Genomic DNA, 20,582 nt, shown 5'->3' with positions numbered 1-20,582 from the left:
TCCTCGGATCTATGGGGGTCTAGGTCCTGCTTTACATTGCAGCCTTCTGAAACCGACTGGGGACATCAGAGGCAGGAAGTAGCTAACGTCCCTAACTTATGGTGTTCTATGGAAATCAATATGGCTGCAGCCTGGGAAACAACGACGGGATGCACTCAGAAACAGACGAAGGACATGAATCGGCTGTTGCCACAAATGAGGGACTGGCCCTTTAAGAGCTACCAAGCAGTAAGAATTTCATAAGCGCACATTTATTAAAACGGAGGATATGACTTTACATTCCAAAGTAAACAGACAGACAGCAGAGGAGGAGCAGGCAAACAGCAGGGTGTTTACCCAGACAAACAGCACTGAAGTCCCAGGTAAAGGCTCTGCGCAGCCCCACTATAGGAGAGTCCATGGGACCCTGCTTCTCCACGTGTGACCCAAAACTGCTCAACGCCCCAGGGGTGACAAACTTCTGCAACTTTCTAACACTAGGTTTCAGTTGCTTACCAGTTTCAAGATCTCTGCTTGCTTTTAGAAAGGTGCATGATGAAGTCTGGCACCTCTGGGAGCAGCACTGTTCAGGGTGGGTTTTCAGGCCCTAAGGGGGTCCGAACCACAATAAAAAAGTCACTGCGGTTCCCTTGGCTTAAGGCCCCGTGTACAAGACAGTATTTTTGGTCCATGTCTGATCCGCATTTTTTGCACATGGACCCATTCATTTCTGAGAGTCTGCAAAACAAATCTCATCCGTGTGACCGGACCACAAACTACTGAGCCCGTCCAATTCTCGGCAATTTTTAATAGGCGTTTTTACAGTAGGCCCTGTGAAAATTGCAGGACGCACATCGACCGCATCTGTACTTTGCGAATCTGCGATTTGCGGACCGCAAAACGGATACAGTTGTGTGCGGGAGGCCTAGAAGTGCTGATGGATTGTAATTCATCAGATGCAGGACTGACTAGACAGTAATAGGGGAACGGAGCCAAGAACTCCTAATACATTATCTACTAAACAGTAGGGACTATTCTTCCACAATGGCCCCCTGTTATCTATGTCGAGCCCTGCAAGCAAGCAGAGGTATTAAAAGGAAATGAAACACAATGGGGCAGATTTACTAAACAAATAGCGCGATAATTCTCACTATTCTGCTGGTGCAGTCACTGTGTACATACATTACTTATCCTGTACTGATCCTGAGTTACATCCTGTATTATACTCCAGAGCTGCACTCACTATTCTGCTGGTGCAGTCACTGTGTACACACATTACTTATCCTGTACTGATCCTGCGTTACATCCTGTATTATACTCCAGAGCTGCACTCACTATTCTGCTGGTGCAGTCACTGTGTACATACATTACTTATCCTGTACTGATCCCGAGTTACATCCTGTATTATACTCCAGAGCTGCACTCACTATTCTGCTGGTGCAGTCACTGTGTACATACATTACTTATCCTGTACTGATCCCGAGTTACATCCTGTATTATACTCCAGAGCTGCACTCACTATTCTGCTGGTGCAGTCACTGTGTACATACATTACTTATCCTGTACTGATCCTGAGTTACATCCTGTATTATACTCCAGAGCTGCACTCACTATTCTGCTGGTGCAGTCACTGTGTACATACATTACTTATCCTGTACTGATCCTGAGTTACATCCTGCATTATACTCCAGAGCTGCACTCACTATTCTGCTGGTGCAGTCACTGTGTACATACATTACTTATCCTGTACTGATCCTGAGTTACATCCTGCATTATACTCCAGAGCTGCACTCACTGTTCTGCTGGTGCAGTCACTGTGTACATACATTACTTATCCTGTACTGATCCTGAGTTACATCCTGCATTATACTCCAGAGCTGCACTCACTGTTCTGCTGGTGCAGTCACTGTGTACATACATTACTTATCCTGTACTGATCCTGAGTTTCATCTTGTATTATACTGCAGAGATGTAAAACCAGAATGGGCTGCAGCCCTACTAAAAGAATAGTGAGTGCAGCTCTGGAGTATAATACAGGATGTAACTCAGGATTAGTACAGGATAAGTAATGTAATGTATGTACACAGTGACTGCACCAGCAGAATAGTGAGTGCAGCTCTGGAGTATAATACAGGATGTAACTCAGGATCAGTACAGGATAAGTAATGTATGTACACAGTGACTGCACCAGCAGAATAGTGAGTGCAGCTCTGGAGTATAATACAGGATGGAACTCAGGATCAGTACAGGATAAGTAATGTATGTACACAGTGACTGCACCAGCAGAATAGTGAGTGCAGCTCTGGGGTATAATACAGGATGTATCTCAGGATCAGTACAGGATAAGTAATGTATGTACACAGTGACTCCACCAGCAGAATAGTGAGTGCAGCTCTGGAGTATAATACAGGATGTAACTCAGGATCAGTACAGGTTAAGTAATGTATGTACACAGTGACTGCACCAGCAGAATAGTGAGTGCAGCTCTGGAGTATAGTATGTAATGTAATTCAGGATAAGTACAGTAATGTGGGCTCATAACTGGCATAATATAGGTAATTAGTGACTGTACCATGTGACCACATTTCATTGCAGCCGTATAGGAAGAGAAGCACAGAATGAAGGGTTCCATGATGCAGATGGTGGACCAGCAGTGGGGGGGGGGCGACATTGTTCTCTAATCCCTCCCCATTCGGTTTGTTACTCCATGCAGCATTGGAATCCCTGCGCTTTCTCTCCCAAAAAATCCTATTTCATGGATCCTCTGTTACAGAAGTGTTACCCATTGATACAGAAACATACTGTATAATTAAAGGATCCGTCCACTCAAAACAAAAATATATTGACTTCTCCTTTAATACAGGAGATCACACCCCTTATTTAACGAGGGAGGCATCTTGTTCCTCGTGCCTCAGTGAGATCAGTAGGTCCTGGTTAGTTCTTGCTCCAATAAACACTGCCCCCCCCCTCCCCACAATATTCTTGGCTGAAGTTCCATTTTCTGGTGATGCCCTGGGCTCTGATGAGAGTTATAATCTTGGCATGTTGTACCTGTACATTACCCGTCATGGTGAAGCTTTCCCAGCGGCAGGTATTTTTAGACTGCGACGATAACGCCCCTGATTATAAGAAGCTATTCTGTCTCTTTCTGACTCATTAAGATTCTATTAACGCTTCTTAAAGGGGAAGGACAGCGTAAGGCCTCATGCACACGACCGGTCAGTTTTTTGCCGTCCGCAAACCACAGATCCGCCAAAAATAGAAGCCTTGCGTGTGCCTTCCGCAATTTGCGGAACGGAAGGGACGGCCCATTGTAGAAATGCCTATTCTTGTCCGCACAATGGACAAGAATAGGACATGTTGTTATTTTTTTTGCGGGGCCACGGAATGGAGCAATGGATGCGGACAGCACACGGAGTTCTGTCCGCATCTTTTGCAGCCCTATTGAAGTGAATGGGTCCGCGCCCGAGCCGCCAGAACTGCTGCTCGGATGCAGACCAAAACAACGGTCGTGTGCATGAGGCCTAAATCAAAGCCCAGAGAACCCATTCCAGAACATCCCTTCACAGGCACAAGGGCCGAATGAGAGAAATCTTCTGATAAAGAGCAACCTATAAGAATTTAACTGTATGTATCCCAGAAAATCCCGCTACCCTCCAGTTCCTTCCTCTCACTAAGCTCGGAACGGGCTGTAAGGCAACTGGCTGCAGCAGGAGTCCTCCCCTCTGTTCTGTCTGCAATTGAAGGCCAGGACTGGCAAACGCCACTACCTTCATTAAACCAAATGGAAGGGGGCGGGTGGAAATTAACCCCTCACTGTTTGTCTAGGGACAGGTCCATTTTTCAGTCTGGTTTTACTATTACATTTTAAGCATAGTCTTCCTATAAAAAATACCTGCCAATACTGAGGTCCTCCGTTCCTACTGTAGCGTCTAGAGGCCAGGATGAATGTTTGCCGAGTCCCATAGAAGAAATTCTCAGCCAATTGTATCAAATCATCGAAAAGTAACAATTACAGGCAGCAGAGTCATGTGACATAATTGATACATTGTTAGATTTCCGTCAGATGGATACAATCAAACTGTTACCATAGACACCCAGACGGTTAGTACTAATGCTCGTGACCGGTTATATCGGAGGAATTATCAGTGTGCTTTTGGCCTACCTGGTCGTGATTTATGGCAAATGTGGGGGAGGGGTGCAGGATAACACCCCACAAACACAGCAGCGTTCTGTGACTCCACTTACAGATAGCTTTGCTTTACAGTTTTTGTACTTTTTTCTTTTTTTCAGATTCTCCATTCACAGCCAGAGCTGCTTTCAAAATTGATGGATGTCCCTGGAGACAGAGAGCAATTTAAATCCGTCCCGTTATCCGTCAGGTGACCACAGCTTTGCGCAAACTGCATTACGGCTATCTAAGTTCCCACGATGCACTGCTCGATCTGGCAACAGGAAGCCACTGGAATTCAGAAACCAGCTTTGGATGTGAATGGAGAGGAAAAGCAAAGTATTATGTAACAGACACATGGATAGTTTTGGATTAATTTTAAACACATGGAAACCGAAGGAACTGCTTTAATAAGTTGTTAGAACATTTATGGGTTCTGGAAATAGTTTTTTTCACTTCTATGCAGGGCAGTGCCCACAAACCCACCCCCGTGCCCCTTCTCCAATGATAATATATGAAACACCTTTTTCCTTCTACTTCACTTTTCATTTTACAATGGATTGAAGACAAATCAAAAACATGCAAAAGGAAACTTTTTGGAAGCAAGCGGACCCCATATTTCACTGCTCTAAGCCTACAACATTGGGGTGTATATGCCCCAGCCCCTCCAATACTCATGTCAATGTGCTGCCTACGAGCGGAGGGGGGCATTGCTTTGCCCCATGTTTACCTAATAAAAATCATATCTATAATCCTACAACAGGAAACTTTTTGAAAATCCAAAAACAAAAAGGATTTTTTTTTTTTTATGGAAACTCCATGTTTTAATACCTGGCCTACAGTATTGGGGTGGACTTTAAAGCAATATATGCCCCCACTCAGCTATCCTGAATGGTCCGATAATGCAACAGCTGAGGAGGCGCATTGCTCTAATCCCCCATGTGTATTTAATAACTATCAAATCCAAAAAGGAAACTTTTTGAGAAATGTGAACTCCAAGTTTTACTGCCTGGCCTAGTATGTCTGGGGGGGCTTTAAAGTTGTATATGTCCCCATTCATCCCCCCTCAATACTCATCGAGGGGGAGCACTGATTTGCCCTCCTATATTAATAGATATCTATTCAAAGGTATCCAATAGGAAACTTCTGGAGAAATGATCTCACATTTTCTGGCCTAGAAGATTAAAGTATTCTCTAAAGCAGTCTATGTGCCCCCCTCAATACTCAGCTCATCTAGTGGTTGGGGGGGTGCACTGATTTGCCCTCCTATATTAATTAGGTATCTTTTGGAATAGGAAACTTTTTGAAAAATGAGGACCTCCTATGTTACTTGCTGGTCTAGATGGTTGATATGTCCCCGACCTTAGCCCACCACAATACACAGCTCGTCGAATGGTTGAGGGGGTGCACTGCCTCCCCCCCATACTTTATGCAGACATCATTACTAATGATCCGGGCAAATTCCTCATCTCAGTCAGGCAATACACCGGGATCGTCATTTGCTTAGAAGAAATGGCAGTGTCCAAGGAGCAGATAAAGGTTAGCTACACACAACACACAGACTTCTATTACTCCCCATAGCAACAAGCCTATTTATAATGTGTCCTACCTGCATCAAAGGGCTGCAACAAGAAGCTAGATGCAGGTCTACAGGTACATTCAAGCACTAAGATGAAGAAAAAAACTCGCGTCAGCAGGTGAATGAAAGGCGTCCAATTACATTACATGCACAATTAAAAACATTTACACTCCATCTCCGCTTCATATTTGAGCTAAACCATTAAACAGAGAATGAAAATAAAATAAAAACATAAATGAAGAAAATTAAAAGGAAAAGAACAAGGAGTCAAGCAAAAAAAATAAAAGAAGGCAGAATGCAATTTAGAAGCCCTGGCGTCTATTGTAACTTGTGTCTTTCTCTTGACTGCAGTGATGTCATAGAAGGATGGTGATGTCATCTTGAGTACAAGTGATGAGAGGCCGCAGGGCCCCAGGAGAAGGCTTTCTTTTAGGAGCCGCTTCTCCGTGTTACCATACTCAAGTTCAAAGTAAAGACAAACATAAAAGCCAACAATGGAAACATAAGAAAACAAAGAAAGTGAAGAAAAGAGGGTGATGCTTTGTCTTCCACCCATCCCCCGAGTCCTATCACCTGCCATATAACTCTAGAAGACGGTGGAGAACACTCATAAACCAGTAACATGTTTCCACTTCCTGATACTAATCCCTGCCTGACCCCAAAACAAAAGGAGGCGGAATACAATGCGGAGAATCCAGAAATTCTGATCCTTCGGCACTAAACTGCCACATTACGTAGTCACAGAAATTCTGTATTATTTCATCAGGAAAATCTTCCACTTTTGTAAATAAAAAGATGTAAACATCTCACAAAAACATCAACTCCGGGAGGCACTGGTTCACATTGAGGAGATCCAGTGCAAAGCTCCCTGGGAAAAGGGTTTGCAAATGAGCTCTCCTCCAGAAGGAAGAAAACGACTTCATCCCAGCCAAAACAGAGACCCCCCAAACGGAAGAGACGCGCACAGTTCCATAGCTTTATAACCCTCATCGGGTCCCACTGATTATTCAAATATGTGGAAAGAAAATTCTGCGGAATAAGGGAATGCAAGGAGCGCTCGAAAATATGGCCAATAGCACAAGACCCTCTGTGCGTCCGACCGCAGGGACCAAGGTAGAGACAGATGGACGCTATTACAGACCATGCCTTCCGAAAATGATTACAGCCATAGTAAACCTCACTACACAAGATGATTTGCATATGGGAATCAGAAGTAACACATCGGGCTACAAAACCATCAAAAAACAGAAATGTTGCACAAACGATATGGATTGTATCCGGATTTGTTCAGGCAAGTGCAGTCAGTTTTGTCCGCGATTGTGTTCAGCGATTCCGTTTTTTTTTTTTCAATTTTGATGCGTTTTTCATTGAAGCCCCATTCACTTCTATGGGGCCAGGAATGTGTGAAAAACGCTGAATATAGAACATGCCACGATTTTCACGTAATTCAGAGATGATGTGTGAAAAACAACACTCTAAGGTCACAGAACCGTAGAAATGAATGGGTCAGGACTCAGTGCGGGTGCTGTACGTTCACTTCACGCATTGCACCCGTACGTTAGCGTAAAAGGGGCCTTACAGCCGATTCCAGATTCAGTGGATTTCCATCATCTGTTATGCAACAATGTAACCAGGTTTAAGGCAACAAAAACATTTAACTGTCTTGTAACAGAATCAAGTAACAAAACTGTACAAAAAAACAAAACAAAAAAACAAAGCGAGATTCTGGGGACGAGCAAACAATCTCTTCAGTAACCCCAAACGCACATGTTGGGGCACTGCAAGGGTCACCATAGCAAGGGCACAGATGTGGACACTTCTGCTGTAACAGTTAAGTGTTGAGGCGACACGGCTCCGGCGTTATTACAGTCCGCCTCAGACTCCTGCTTCTGCCAAGGTAATTAAAACAAGTTTGTTTTCTTTCCTTATATTGAGTAGATTTTCCTTCCGCCCTCTTAAATATTGCTTTCCAGCCTCGTGCTCTGCAGGATTAGACAACAAGATGTGGCGCGCGATCCACATCTACCTGCGCTTCCCATGATTAATGGAATAGAGATGAGGAGCCCCATAGAACAAACCACTACAGGTCTCCCTCAGGAACCCCGACTCCCCACAACTGGAAGACCACCACTTGTCCATCCTCCATGAGACCCGCTGCACGACCCTTCGACCAGTTGGCCTCTCCCTTTCTTGCCAGGGCTGTGGAGCAGGGACAGGTGAAAGGACAGCAAAAAGACCCCAAAGGGTGCAAGTACCAGTCAGGGATAGAGTCTTGGTCCTGCCTATAAGAAGAGAGGGCTGTTCATATTTGGGCTACTATGGCCTCCATGGTTCTAACCCTTCAGAATCACAGACTTGTCAGGGTCACAGCAACCTTGACAAATGTAAGGGGTTAATAAACCGTGGGCCCCCTTTCTCGAGACTCAGGAGTGTAAAGGCTTGAGAGTCAATTTAAAATTTTGCAATAGGTCCCTCCTCTATATGTACATCCATGACTGGGTAATACATATATTACATTACTTATCCTGTACTGATCCCGAGTTTCATCTTGTATTATAAAAGATGACTGCACACGCAGAATAGTGAATGCAGCTCTGGAGTATAATACAGGATGTATCTCAGGATAAGTAATGTATGTACACAGTGACTGCACCAGCAGAATAGTGAGTGCAGCTCTGGAGTATAATACAGGATGTAACTCAGGATCAGTGCAGGATAAGTAATGTATGTACACAGTGACTGCACACGCAGAATAGTGAATGCAGCTCTGGAGTATAATACAGGATGTAACTCAGAAACAGTACAGGATAAGTAATGTATGTACATAGTGACTGCACCAGCAGAATAGTGAGTGCAGCTCTGGAGTGTAATACAGGATGTAACTCAGGATCAGTACAGGATAAGTAATGTATGTACACAGTGACTGCACCAGCAGAATAGTGAATGCAGCTCTGGAGTATAATACAGGATGTAACTCAGAAATAGTACAGGATAAGTAATGTATGTACAAAGTGACTGCACCAGCAGAATAGTGAGTGCAGCTCTGGAGTATAATACAGGATGTAACTCAGAAACAGTACAGGATAAGTAATGTATGTACACAGTGACTGCACCAGCAGAATAGTGAATGCAGCTCTGGAGTATGATACAGGATGTAACTCAGGATCAGTACAGGATAAGTAATGTATGTACACAGTGACTGCACCAGCAGAATAGTGAGTGCAGCTCTGGAGTATAATACAGGATGTAACTCAGGATCAGTACAGGATAAGTAATGTATGTACACAGTGACTGTACCAGCAGAATAGTGAGTGCAGCTCTGGAGTATGATACAGGATGTAACTCAGGATCAGTACAGGATAAGTAATGTATGTACACAGTGACTGCACCAGCAGAATAGTGAGTGCAGCTCTGGAGTATAATGCAGGATGTAACTCAGGATCAGTACAGGATAAGTAATGTATATACACAGTGACAGCACCAGCAGAATAGTGAGTGCAGCTCTGGAGTATAATACAGGATGTAACTCAGGATCAGTACAGGATAAGTAATGTATGTACACAGTGACTGCACCAGCAGAATAGTGAGTGCAGCTCTGGAGTATGATACAGGATGTAACTCAGGATCAGTACAGGATAAGTAATGTATGTACACAGTGACTGTACCAGCAGAATAGTGAGTGCAGCTCTGGAGTATGATACAGGATGTAACTCAGGATCAGTACAGGATAAGTAATGAATGTACACAGTGACAGCACCAGCAGGATAGTGAGTGAAGCTCTGGAGTATAATACAGGATGTAACTCAGGATCAGTACAGGATAAGTAATGTATGTACACAGTGACAGCACCAGCAGAATAGTGAGTGCAGCTCTGGAGTATAATACAGGATACAATCAGGATCAGTATAGGATAAGTAATGTATGTACATAGTGACTGCACCAGCAGAATAGTGAGTGCCGCTCTGGAGTATAACACAGGATGTAACTTGGGATCAGTACAGGATAAGTAATGTATGTACACAGTGACTGCACCAGCAGGATAGTGAGTGCAGCTCTGGAGTATAATACAGGATGTAACTCAGGATCAGTACAGGATAAGTAATGTATGCACACAGTGACTGCACCAGCAGAATAGTGAGTGCAGCTCTGGAGTATAATACAGGATGTAACTTAGGATCAGTACAGGATAAGTAATGTATGTACACAGTGACTGCACCAGCAGAATAGTGAGTGCAGCTCTGGAGTATAATACAGGATGTAACTCAGAATGAGTACAGGATAAGCAATGTAATGTACACAGTGACTGCACCAGCAGAATAGTGAGTGCAGCTCTGGAGTATAATACAGGATGTAACTCAGAATGAGTACAGGATAAGTAATGTATGCACACAGTGACTGCACCAGCAGAATAGTGAGTGCAGCTCTGGAGTATAATACAGGATGTAACTCAGGATCAGTACAGGATAAGCAATGTAATGTACACAGTGACTCCACCAGCAGAATAGTGAGTGCAGCTGTGCCCTCAATGATAATGTTATGTCACATACAACCAGTGCTGAGAACTTCCAGAGACATTTTTGTCATATTTGTCACAGCTTTATAATTCGGCTGCACTATAATAGGTTCTTGATTGAGGTGTAGTCGCTCTTTAAAGTGACATATACCTAAAGCCACACAGACCTGTACACTGCTATTAAAAAATGTTTTCTCATAAAATCTGTCAGAAGTAACGAAGACAAATGTCTATTTTGAGGCCTGCAGACATCTCCACCTGGAGATCTGGCCTAGGATTGGACTACAGGCTCAGAAGGACTGGGGGCTTGTGAGTGTGTGTGTAAATTACAGCCCCTACACAAAGACACAATCATATTAATAATAATTACAACCTGAAAACTGTGCTCTGCAGACTAGAGGACCCTTCAAGCTTTCACGAAGAAGCAGTAGTAGGCACAATTAGGCACTCTGAAACAAGAAGGCATGTTCTGGAGCCGAACATAAAATCTTTCATTAAAGGGCAGCACACCGTATACTCTGAAATGTATAAACAATCCAGCAGTAAAAAAAGTGGAGGGTAACATAATGTATTCACTTCTCCATCAGTCAACCTATCCTGAGCCTGAAATGTCTGATAACAGGGGGCAATAGACTGTATTCTCCTGTCCTACAGTCATCCTCTCCCCTGAAATGGCTGATAACAGGGAGCAATAGATTGTATTCTCCTGTCCTACAGTCATCCTCTCCCCTGAAATGGCTGATAACGGGGAGCAATAGACTGTATTCTCCTGTCCTACAGTCATCCTCTCCCCTGAAATGGCTGATAACAGGGGGCAATAGACTGTATTCTTCTGTCCTACAGTCATCCTCTCCCCTGAAATGGCTGATAACAGGGAGCAATAGACTGTATTCTCCTGTCCTACAGTCATCTTCTCACCTGAAATGACTGATAACAGGGAGCAATAGACTGTATTCTCCTGTCCTACAGTCATCCTCTCCCCTGAAATGGCTGATAACAGGGGGCAATAGACTGTATTCTCCTGTCCTACAGTCATCCTCTCCCCTGAAATGGCTGATAACAGGGGGCAATAGACTGTATTCTCCTGTCCTACAGTCATCCTCTCCCCTGAAATGGCTGATAACAGGGAGCAATAGACTGTATTCTCCTGTCCTACAGTCATCCTCTCCCCTGAAATGGCTGATAACAGGGAGCAATAGACTGTATTCTCCTGTCCTACAGTCATGCTCTCCCCTGAAATGGCTGATAACAGGGGCAATAGACTGTATTCTCCTGTCCTACAGTCATCCTCTCCCCTGAAATGTCTAATAACAGGGAGCAATAGACTGTATTCTCCTGTCCTACACTCATCCTCTCCCCTGAAATGGTTGATAACAGGGGGCAATAGACTGTATTCTCCTGTCCTACAGTCATCCTCTCCCCTGAAATGGCTGATAACAGGGAGCAATAGACTGTATTCTCCTGTCCTACAGTCATCCTCTCCTCTGAAATGGCTGATAACAGGGAGCAATAGACTGTATTCTCCTGTCCTACAGTCATCCTCTCCCCTGAAATGGCTGATAACAGGGAGCAATAGACTGTATTCTCCTGTCCTACAGTCATCCTCTCCCCTGAAATGGCTGATAACAGGGAGCAATAGACTGTATTCTCCTGTCCTACAGTCATCCTCTCCCCTGAAATGGCTGATAACAGGGGGCAATAGACTGTATTCTCCTGTCCTACAGTCATGCTCTCCCCTGAAATGGCTGATAACAGGGGCAATAGACTGTATTCTCCTGTCCTACAGTCGTCCTCTCCCCTGAAATGTCTGATAACAGGGAGCAATAGACTGTATTCTCCTGTCCTACAGTCATCCTCTCCCCTGAAATGGCTGATAACAGGGGGCAATAGACTGTATTCTCCTGTCCTACAGTCATCCTCTCCCCTGAAATGGCTGATAACAGGGAGCAATAGACTGTATTCTCCTGTCCTACAGTCATGCTCTCCCCTGAAATGGCTGATAACAGGGGCAATAGACTGTATTCTCCTGTCCTACAGTCATCCTCTCCCCTGAAATGTCTAATAACAGGGAGCAATAGACTGTATTCTCCTGTCCTACACTCATCCTCTCCCCTGAAATGGCTGATAACAAGGGGCAATAGATTGTATTCTCCTATCCTACAGTCGTCCTCTCCCCTGAAATGTCTGATAACAAGGGGCAATAGATTGTATTCTCCTATCCTACAGTCGTCCTCTCCCCTGAAATGTCTGATAACAGGGAGCAATAGACTGTATTCTCCTGTCTACAGTCTTCCTCTCCCCTGAAATGGCTGATAACAGGGGGCAATAGACTGTTCTCTCCTGTCCTACAGTCATCCTCTCCCTGAAATGTCTGATACAGGGAGCATAGACTGTATTCTCCTGTTCCTACAGTCAAAAAATTTTTTCCTCTCCCCTGAAAATGGCTGCTAACAGGTGGGCAATAGACTGTCTTCGCTGTCCTACAGTCATCCTCCTCCCCTGAAATGGCTGATAACAAGGGGCAATAGACTGTATCTCCTGTGCCTTACAGTCATCCTCTCCCCTGAAATGGCTGATAACAGGGGGCAATAGACTGTATTCTCCTGTCCTACAGTCATCCTCTCCCTCTGAAATGGCTGATACACAGGGAGCAATAGACTGTATCTCCTGTCCTACAGTCACTCCTCTCCCCTGCAAATGGCTGATAACAGGAGCAATAGACTGTATCTCCTGTCCTACAGTCATCCTCTCCCCTGAAATGTCTGATAACAGGGGCAATAGACTGTATTCTCCTGTCCTACAGTCATCCTCTCCCCGGAAATGTCTGATAACAGGGGGCAATAGACTGTATTCTCCTGTCCTACAGTCATCCTCTCCCCTGAAATGGCTGATAGCAGGGGGCAATAGACTGTATTCTCCAGTCCTACAGTCATCCTCTCCCCTGAAATGGCTGATAACAGGGGGTAATAGACTGTATTCACCTGTCCTACAGTCATCCTCTCCCCTGAAATGGCTGATAACAGGGGGCAATAGACTGTATTCTCCTGTCCTACAGTCATCCTCTCCCCTGAAATGGCTGATAACAGGGGGCAATAGATTGTATTCTCCTGTCCTACAGTCATCCTCCCCCTGAAATGGCTGATAACAGGGGGCAATAGACTGTATTCTCCTGTCCTACAGTCATCCTCTCCCCTGAAATGGCTGATAACAGAAAACAAAAGGTTACATCTATAGTACAAATCAAATAGGATTTATTTTGGCGTTTTTGCCCTTTAAGAGGCAGGATACTTTGTAACCAGAGCAATAATGGGCAGTCACCAGGATTCCAGGCACAGTGGACGTGGAGGGAGAGCAGAGCCGGGCACAGGGGGTGAGGAGCAGAAATTCAATTTGAGGAATTATGGTGTCTTCATGCTGCTGTGAGGAAAGACAGGCCCTCCCGCCCCTGGAGCGTGCCCAGCACAAAGTGATTTTAGTTGTTATATAAGAACAGCATACGTGAAACATGACTTCAAACTCGATTATCTGGTGTTGGAATTGGACTGGGGCAGTTCCAGAAAGAGTGTAATATCCAAAATTAAGAACACATGGCCCCTTCCTAGCAGAAACAGAACACGAGCCGCCCCTGCAAGTGCAGACACAGAAGAACAGTCTGCATCACAGGCCGCTCAAAAGGGGTGGCAGGGGCGAGAGCAAGGCCCACCATCCATGGGGTACCCAAGACCCAAGAGGTGAACCAAGAGAGTGATCCCCTTACGGACATAGCCTAGGACCTCCGGTCCCACAACAGTCAGATGATGCCGTGTATGATGATCTGCGCTCACAGGTCACGTTAGTAACGGGCACTGACGGTGCAGCTGCCCTCTGCTGGGACTCATGGCCTCAGAAGCACCATGAGGCAGAACCTGGACCCAGCACAGAACCAAGACATTGGGGGTCATTTACAAAGACAGCTTTGTACACTGGTCTCCGCTCCTGCGCTGCCCTAGTCATAAATTAGGCACATCAACGGCAGTATATGCACTGGGGCCGGTACTCCAATATGTCACCCCCCCCCCCCCCCCCCCGCCCATATCCTGACCAACTGTCACAAAAGGGATATGATAAAATAAGTCACAAATCCCTTAGTAAATGTGCCCCACTAAGCTCACCACAGCACGCTCTGTACAGACACTGAACAGGCAGGGAAAGCTGGGAGATTACAACACTAAGGCCACATAGTGACTGCACCAGCAGAATAGTGAGCGCAGCTCTGGGGTATAATACAGGATGTAACTCAGGATCAGTACAGGATAAGTAATATATGTACACAGTGACTGCACCAGCAGAATAGTGAGTGCAGCTCTGGATTATAATACAGGATGTAACTCAGGATCAGTACAGGATAAGTAATGTATGTACACAGTGACTGCACCAGCAGAATAGTGAGTGCAGCTCTGGAGTATAATACAGGATGTAACTCAGGATCAGTACAGGATAAGTAATGTATGTACACAGTGACTGCACCAGCAGAATAGTGAGTGCAGCTCTGGAGTATAATACAGGATGTAACTCAGGATCAGTACAGGATAAGTAATGTATGTACACAGTGACTGCACCAGCAGAATAGTGAGTGCAGCTCTGGAGTATAATACAGGATGTAACTCAGGATCAGTACAGGATAAGTAATGTATGTGCACAGTGACTGCACCAGCAGAATAGTGAGTGCAGCTCTGGAGTATAATACAGGATGTAACTCAGGATTAGTACAGGATAAGTAATGTATGTACACAGTGACTGCACCAGCAGAATAGTGAGTGCAGCTCTGGATTATAATACAGGATGTAACTCAGGATCAGTACAGGATAAGTAATGTATGTACACAGTGACTGCACCAGCAGAATAGTGAGTGCAGCTCTGGAGTATAATACAGGATGTAACTCAGGATCAGTACAGGATAAGTAATGTATGTACACAGTGACTGCACCAGCAGAATAGTGAGTGCAGCTCTGGAGTATAATACAGGATGTAACTCAGGATCAGTACAGGATAAGTAATGTATGTACACAGTGACTGCACCAGCAGAATAGTGAGTGCAGCTCTGGAGTATAATACAGGATGTACAATCAGGATCAGTACAGGATAAGTAATGTATGTACACAGTGACTGCACCAGCAGAATAGTGAGTGCAGCTCTGGAGTATAATACAGGATGTAACTCAGGATCAGTACAGGATAAGTAATGTATGTACACAGTGACTGCACCAGCAGAATAGTGAGTGCAGCTCTGGAGTATAATACAGGATGTAACTCAGGATCAGTACAGGATAAGTAATGTATGTACACAGTGACTGCACCAGCAGAATAGTGAGTGCAGCTCTGGAGCATAATACAGGATGTAACTCAGGATCAGTACAGGATAAGTAATGTATGTACACAGTGACTGCACCAGCAGAATAGTGAGTGCAGCTCTGGAGTATAATACAGGATGTAACTCAGGATCAGTACAGGATAAGTAATGTATGTACACAGTGACTGCACCAGCAGAATAGTGAGTGCAGCTCTGGAGTATAATACAGGATGTAACTCAGGATCAGTACAGGATAAGTAATGTATGTGCACAGTGACTGCACCAGCAGAATAGTGAGTGCAGCTCTGGAGTATAATACAGGATGTAACTCAGGATTAGTACAGGATAAGTAATGTATGTACACAGTGACTGCACCAGCAGAATAGTGAGTGCAGCTCTGGATTATAATACAGGATGTAACTCAGGATCAGTACAGGATAAGTAATGTATGTACACAGTGACTGCACCAGCAGAATAGTGAGTGCAGCTCTGGAGTATAATACAGGATGTAACTCAGGATCAGTACAGGATAAGTAATGTATGTACACAGTGACTGCACCAGCAGAATAGTGAGTGCAGCTCTGGAGTATAATACAGGATGTAACTCAGGATCAGTACAGGATAAGTAATGTATGTACACAGTGACTGCACCAGCAGAATAGTGAGTGCAGCTCTGGAGTATAATACAGGATACAATCAGGATCAGTACAGGATAAGTAATGTATGTACACAGTGACTGCACCAGCAGAATAGTGAGTGCAGCTCTGGAGTATAATACAGGATGTAACTCAGGATCAGTACAGGATAAGTAATGTATGTACACAGTGACTGCACCAGCAGAATAGTGAGTGCAGCTCTGGAGTATAATACAGGATGTAACTCAGGATCAGTACAGGATAAGTAATGTATGTACACAGTGACTGCACCAGCAGAATAGTGAGTGCAGCTCTGGAGCATAATACAGGATGTAACTCAGGATCAGTACAGGATAAGTAATGTATGTACACAGTGACTGCACCAGCAGAATAGTGAGTGCAGCTCTGGAGTATAATACAGGATGTAACTCAGGATCAGTACAGGATAAGTAATGTATGTACACAGTGACTGCACCAGCAGAATAGTGAGTGCAGCTCTGGAGTATAATACAGGATGTAACTCAGGATCAGTACAGGATAAGTAATGCACTCTATATGTAGATATGTCACTTCTGGTAGTGACAGCGCCTAAAGCAGTCAGAGGTGAAGATACCTCCATATCTTCTGTCTTACTTTATCTCCGGAGAGAAAAGCTAAAATTATTGTCCCTGCATTTATAAACCATATTAAGAGAACACTAGGTAAAGATAAAGCCAAATATCCTAAAGGAATGTTACTAACTACATAGCTCAGCAGACAGTATCACACAGGATAGGATTAGATACACAGCTCAGCAGACAGTATCACACAGGATAGGATTAGATACACAGCTCAGCAGACAGCATCACACAGGATAGGATTAGATACACAGCTCAGCAGACAGTATCACACAGGATAGGATTAGATACATAGCTCAGCAGACAGTATCACACAGGATAGGATTAGATACACAGCTCAGCAGACAGTATCACACAGGATAGGATTAGATACACAGCTCAGCAGACAGTATCACACAGGATAGGATTAGATACACAGCTCAGCAGACAGTATCACACAGGATAGGATTAGATACACATCTCAGCAGACAGTATCACACAGGATAGGATTAGATACACAGCTCAGCAGACAGTATCACACAGGAGAGGATTAGATACACAGCTCATCAGTCAGTATCACACAGGATAGGATTAGATACACAGCTCAGCAGACAGTATCACACAGGACAGGATTAGATACACAGCTCAGCAGGCTGTATCACACGGGATAGGATTAGATACACAGCTCAGCAGGCACTATCACACAGGATAGGATTAGATACACAGCTCAGCAGACTGTATCACACAGGAGAGGATTAGATACACAGCTCAGCAGACAGTATCACACAGGATAGGATTAGATACATAGCTCAGCAGACAGTATCACACAGGATAGGATTAGATACACAGCTCAGCAGACAGTATCACACAGGATAGGATTAGATACACAGCTCAGCAGACAGTATCACACAGGATAGGATTAGATACACAGCTCAGCAGACAGTATCACACAGGATAGGATTAGATACACAGCTCAGCAGACAGTATCACACAGGATAGGATTAGATACACAGCTCAGCAGACAGTATCACACAGGATAGGATTAGATACACAGCTCAGCAGACAGTATCACACAGGATAGGATTAGATACACATCTCAGCAGACAGTATCACACAGGATAGGATTAGATACACAGCTCAGCAGACAGTATCACACAGGAGAGGATTAGATACACAGCTCAGCAGGCAGTATCACACAGGATAGGATTAGATACACAGCTCAGCAGACAGTATCACACAGGACAGGATTAGATACACAGCTCAGCAGACTGTATCACACAGGATAGGATTAGATACACAGCTCAGCAGACAGTATCACACAGGATAGGATTAGATACACAGCTCAGCAGACGGTATCACACAGGATAGGATTAGATACAAAGCTCAGCAGACGGTATCACACAGGATAGGATTAGATACACAGCTCAGCAGACAGTATCACACAGGATAGGATTAGATACACAGCTCAGCAGACAGTATCACACAGGATAGGATTAGATACACAGCTCAGCAGTCAGTATCACACAGGATAGGATTAGATACACAGCTCAGCAGACAGTATCACACAGGAGAGGATTAGATACACAGCTCAGCAGACAGTATCACACGGGATAGGATTAGATACACAGCTCAGCAGACAGTATCACACGGGATAGGATTAGATACACAGCTCAGCAGACACTATCACACATTATAGGATTAGATACACAGCTCAGCAGGCAGTATCACACAGGATAGGATTAGATACACAGCTCAGCAGACAGTATCACACAGGATAGGATTAGATACACAGCTCAGCAGACAGTATCACACAGGAGAGGATTAGATACACAGCTCAGCAGGCAGTATCACACAGGATAGGATTAGATACACAGCTCAGCAGGCAGTATCACACAGGATAGGATTAGATACACAGCTCAGCAGACAGTATCACACAGGATAGGATTAGATACACAGCTCAGCAGACTGTATCACACAGGATAGTATTAGATACATAGCTCAGCAGACAGTATCACACAGGATAGGATTAGATACACAGCTCAGCAGGCAGTATCACACAGGATAGGATTAGATACATAGCTCAGCAGACAGTATCACACAGGATAGGATTAGATACACAGCTCAGCAGACTGTATCACACAGGATAGGATTAGATACAGCAGCTCAGCAGACAGTATCACACAAGATGGGATTAGATACACAGCTCAGCAGACAGTATCACACAGGATAGGATTAGATACACAGCTCAGCAGATAGTATCACACAGGATAGGATTAGATACACAGCTCAGCAGACAGTATCACACAGGATAGGATTAGATATACAGCTCAGCAGGCAGTATCACACAGGATAGGATTAGATACACAGCTCAGCAGACAGTATCACACCTGACATACTTAGATACATGGATATGATAGTTTTAGATACAGCAGATGAACCATTCCTCTGTCATACACAATGTGAATATTCTCTTCTTGGAAGCGCTCGGCTATGATGCCTCAGATACGGTAAATGCTCGGCCGCGGTGGGAGGAGCAATCTAAATGTATCAGAAAGTGTTTTATCCAGCAGCAGGACTTATCTTGAAGTTTCAGGGACATGGGGGGGGGGTCATCTACCATCACCCCCCCCCCCCCAACCTCTGGGACGTATATGACCACATATAGGATGAGCCCTCGGATTCTTACTTTCTGCTTCATCTCTAAACACTGAATAAATCTGTCGCTGAGATACAAACATCCATAAATTGCCAGGTTTTCCACGCCGACTGCGCAGCCTCACACGTGATCCGTATATAAACACAAAACGCAAACATAGCGGAGCAGGCCCTATAGATCCTGTATGCAGATTCTATGTCATTCTGGGTCTGTCTGAGAAGACGGCTCTTATAGGTACAGTAATGGCCGCCACTAGAGGTAGTCACCCGGTATCTCTCACCTTTACTGGAAAAGGGCAGATTAAAGGGGTTGTCCATAGTCCAAACCCACCTTTACAAAGACATTCCCCGGAGAGTCCTAGTCAGGGACCAATCCCTGCAAAGTAGAGGGGTTGTCCAAAGAGGAGAATTCCTTTAAATAAGGGGTGGAGTCTGCACCTGGCGAACTCTCCTGAACCCAGTGCATGAGTTGGAGTAAGGGACGCGGCGAAGCTTTATGGTAATTGACTTGAGCTTTCCTTTCCTTAGTGTTTAGATAAGTGGGATTACGAAGGAAGACCCCGCAGCTCCTGACAGGCGGGGGTCACAGGTCACATGTTCAGGGGAGGTTTATACAATGACAGGAAGTGCAATAACACGAAATATGTCCCGGAGCAAACACAAGGCGCCTAATAGCAATGGGCTCAGAGTCCTGTCTGACAACTAATACGGCAATCATTACAGCCCCCCAGAGGTTGTCACCCAGCTTTCCAAGAGTCCTGACAAATCTGTCCACAGGAGGCCTTCTCAGGGCTCCTGGAAAGCTGGGTGACGACCTCTGGCCCCCCATCAGCATGGCCATATCAGTAGTCACCCAGCTTGGAGTAGTGAAGTCATCCAGGGTGCTGACCTGTCGCCCGGGGCGAGGACGGACAAAGGCGCTCGATCCACCGAGAGGTCAGAACATCAGCGCGAGGAGCTCCGAGGAAAGAGCGGCTGTCAGCAAGAAGGATGGAGACAACATTCAAGAACGCGCCTGTTACCGGGTTATAACCACATTGTCATCATCACAAGCATTATCATCGTCATCATCATCATCACTGTTCTCATCCTCATTGCCATTATCATTTTTATAATCCCCAGTATG

General features: G+C 44.8%; 1 protein-coding gene across 14 annotated transcripts in view; it reads right to left on the bottom strand.

Annotated features, from left to right (window-relative positions):
• TCF7L2 (transcription factor 7 like 2) overlaps nt 1-20,582 on the bottom strand; it is a 191,663-nt gene that overhangs the window by 114,107 nt on the left and 56,974 nt on the right. For 12 of the 14 annotated variants that reach the window (XM_044294987.1, XM_044294989.1, XM_044294985.1 and 9 more), the window contains exon 4: nt 5,760-5,816. The exons of the other annotated variants lie outside the window; for them this stretch is intronic. In XM_044294987.1, the coding sequence (XP_044150922.1) occupies nt 5,760-5,816 (57 nt within the window). The remainder of the gene's footprint in view (nt 1-5,759; nt 5,817-20,582) is intronic. 14 annotated transcript variants of the gene reach the window in all.

The sequence above is a fragment of the Bufo gargarizans genome, chromosome 5 (genome assembly GCF_014858855.1).
Source record: "Bufo gargarizans isolate SCDJY-AF-19 chromosome 5, ASM1485885v1, whole genome shotgun sequence".
Taxonomy (NCBI): Eukaryota; Metazoa; Chordata; class Amphibia; order Anura; family Bufonidae; genus Bufo; species Bufo gargarizans.
Note: the sequence above shows the minus strand (reverse complement) of the source record. Positions and strands in the feature narration are given on the sequence as shown.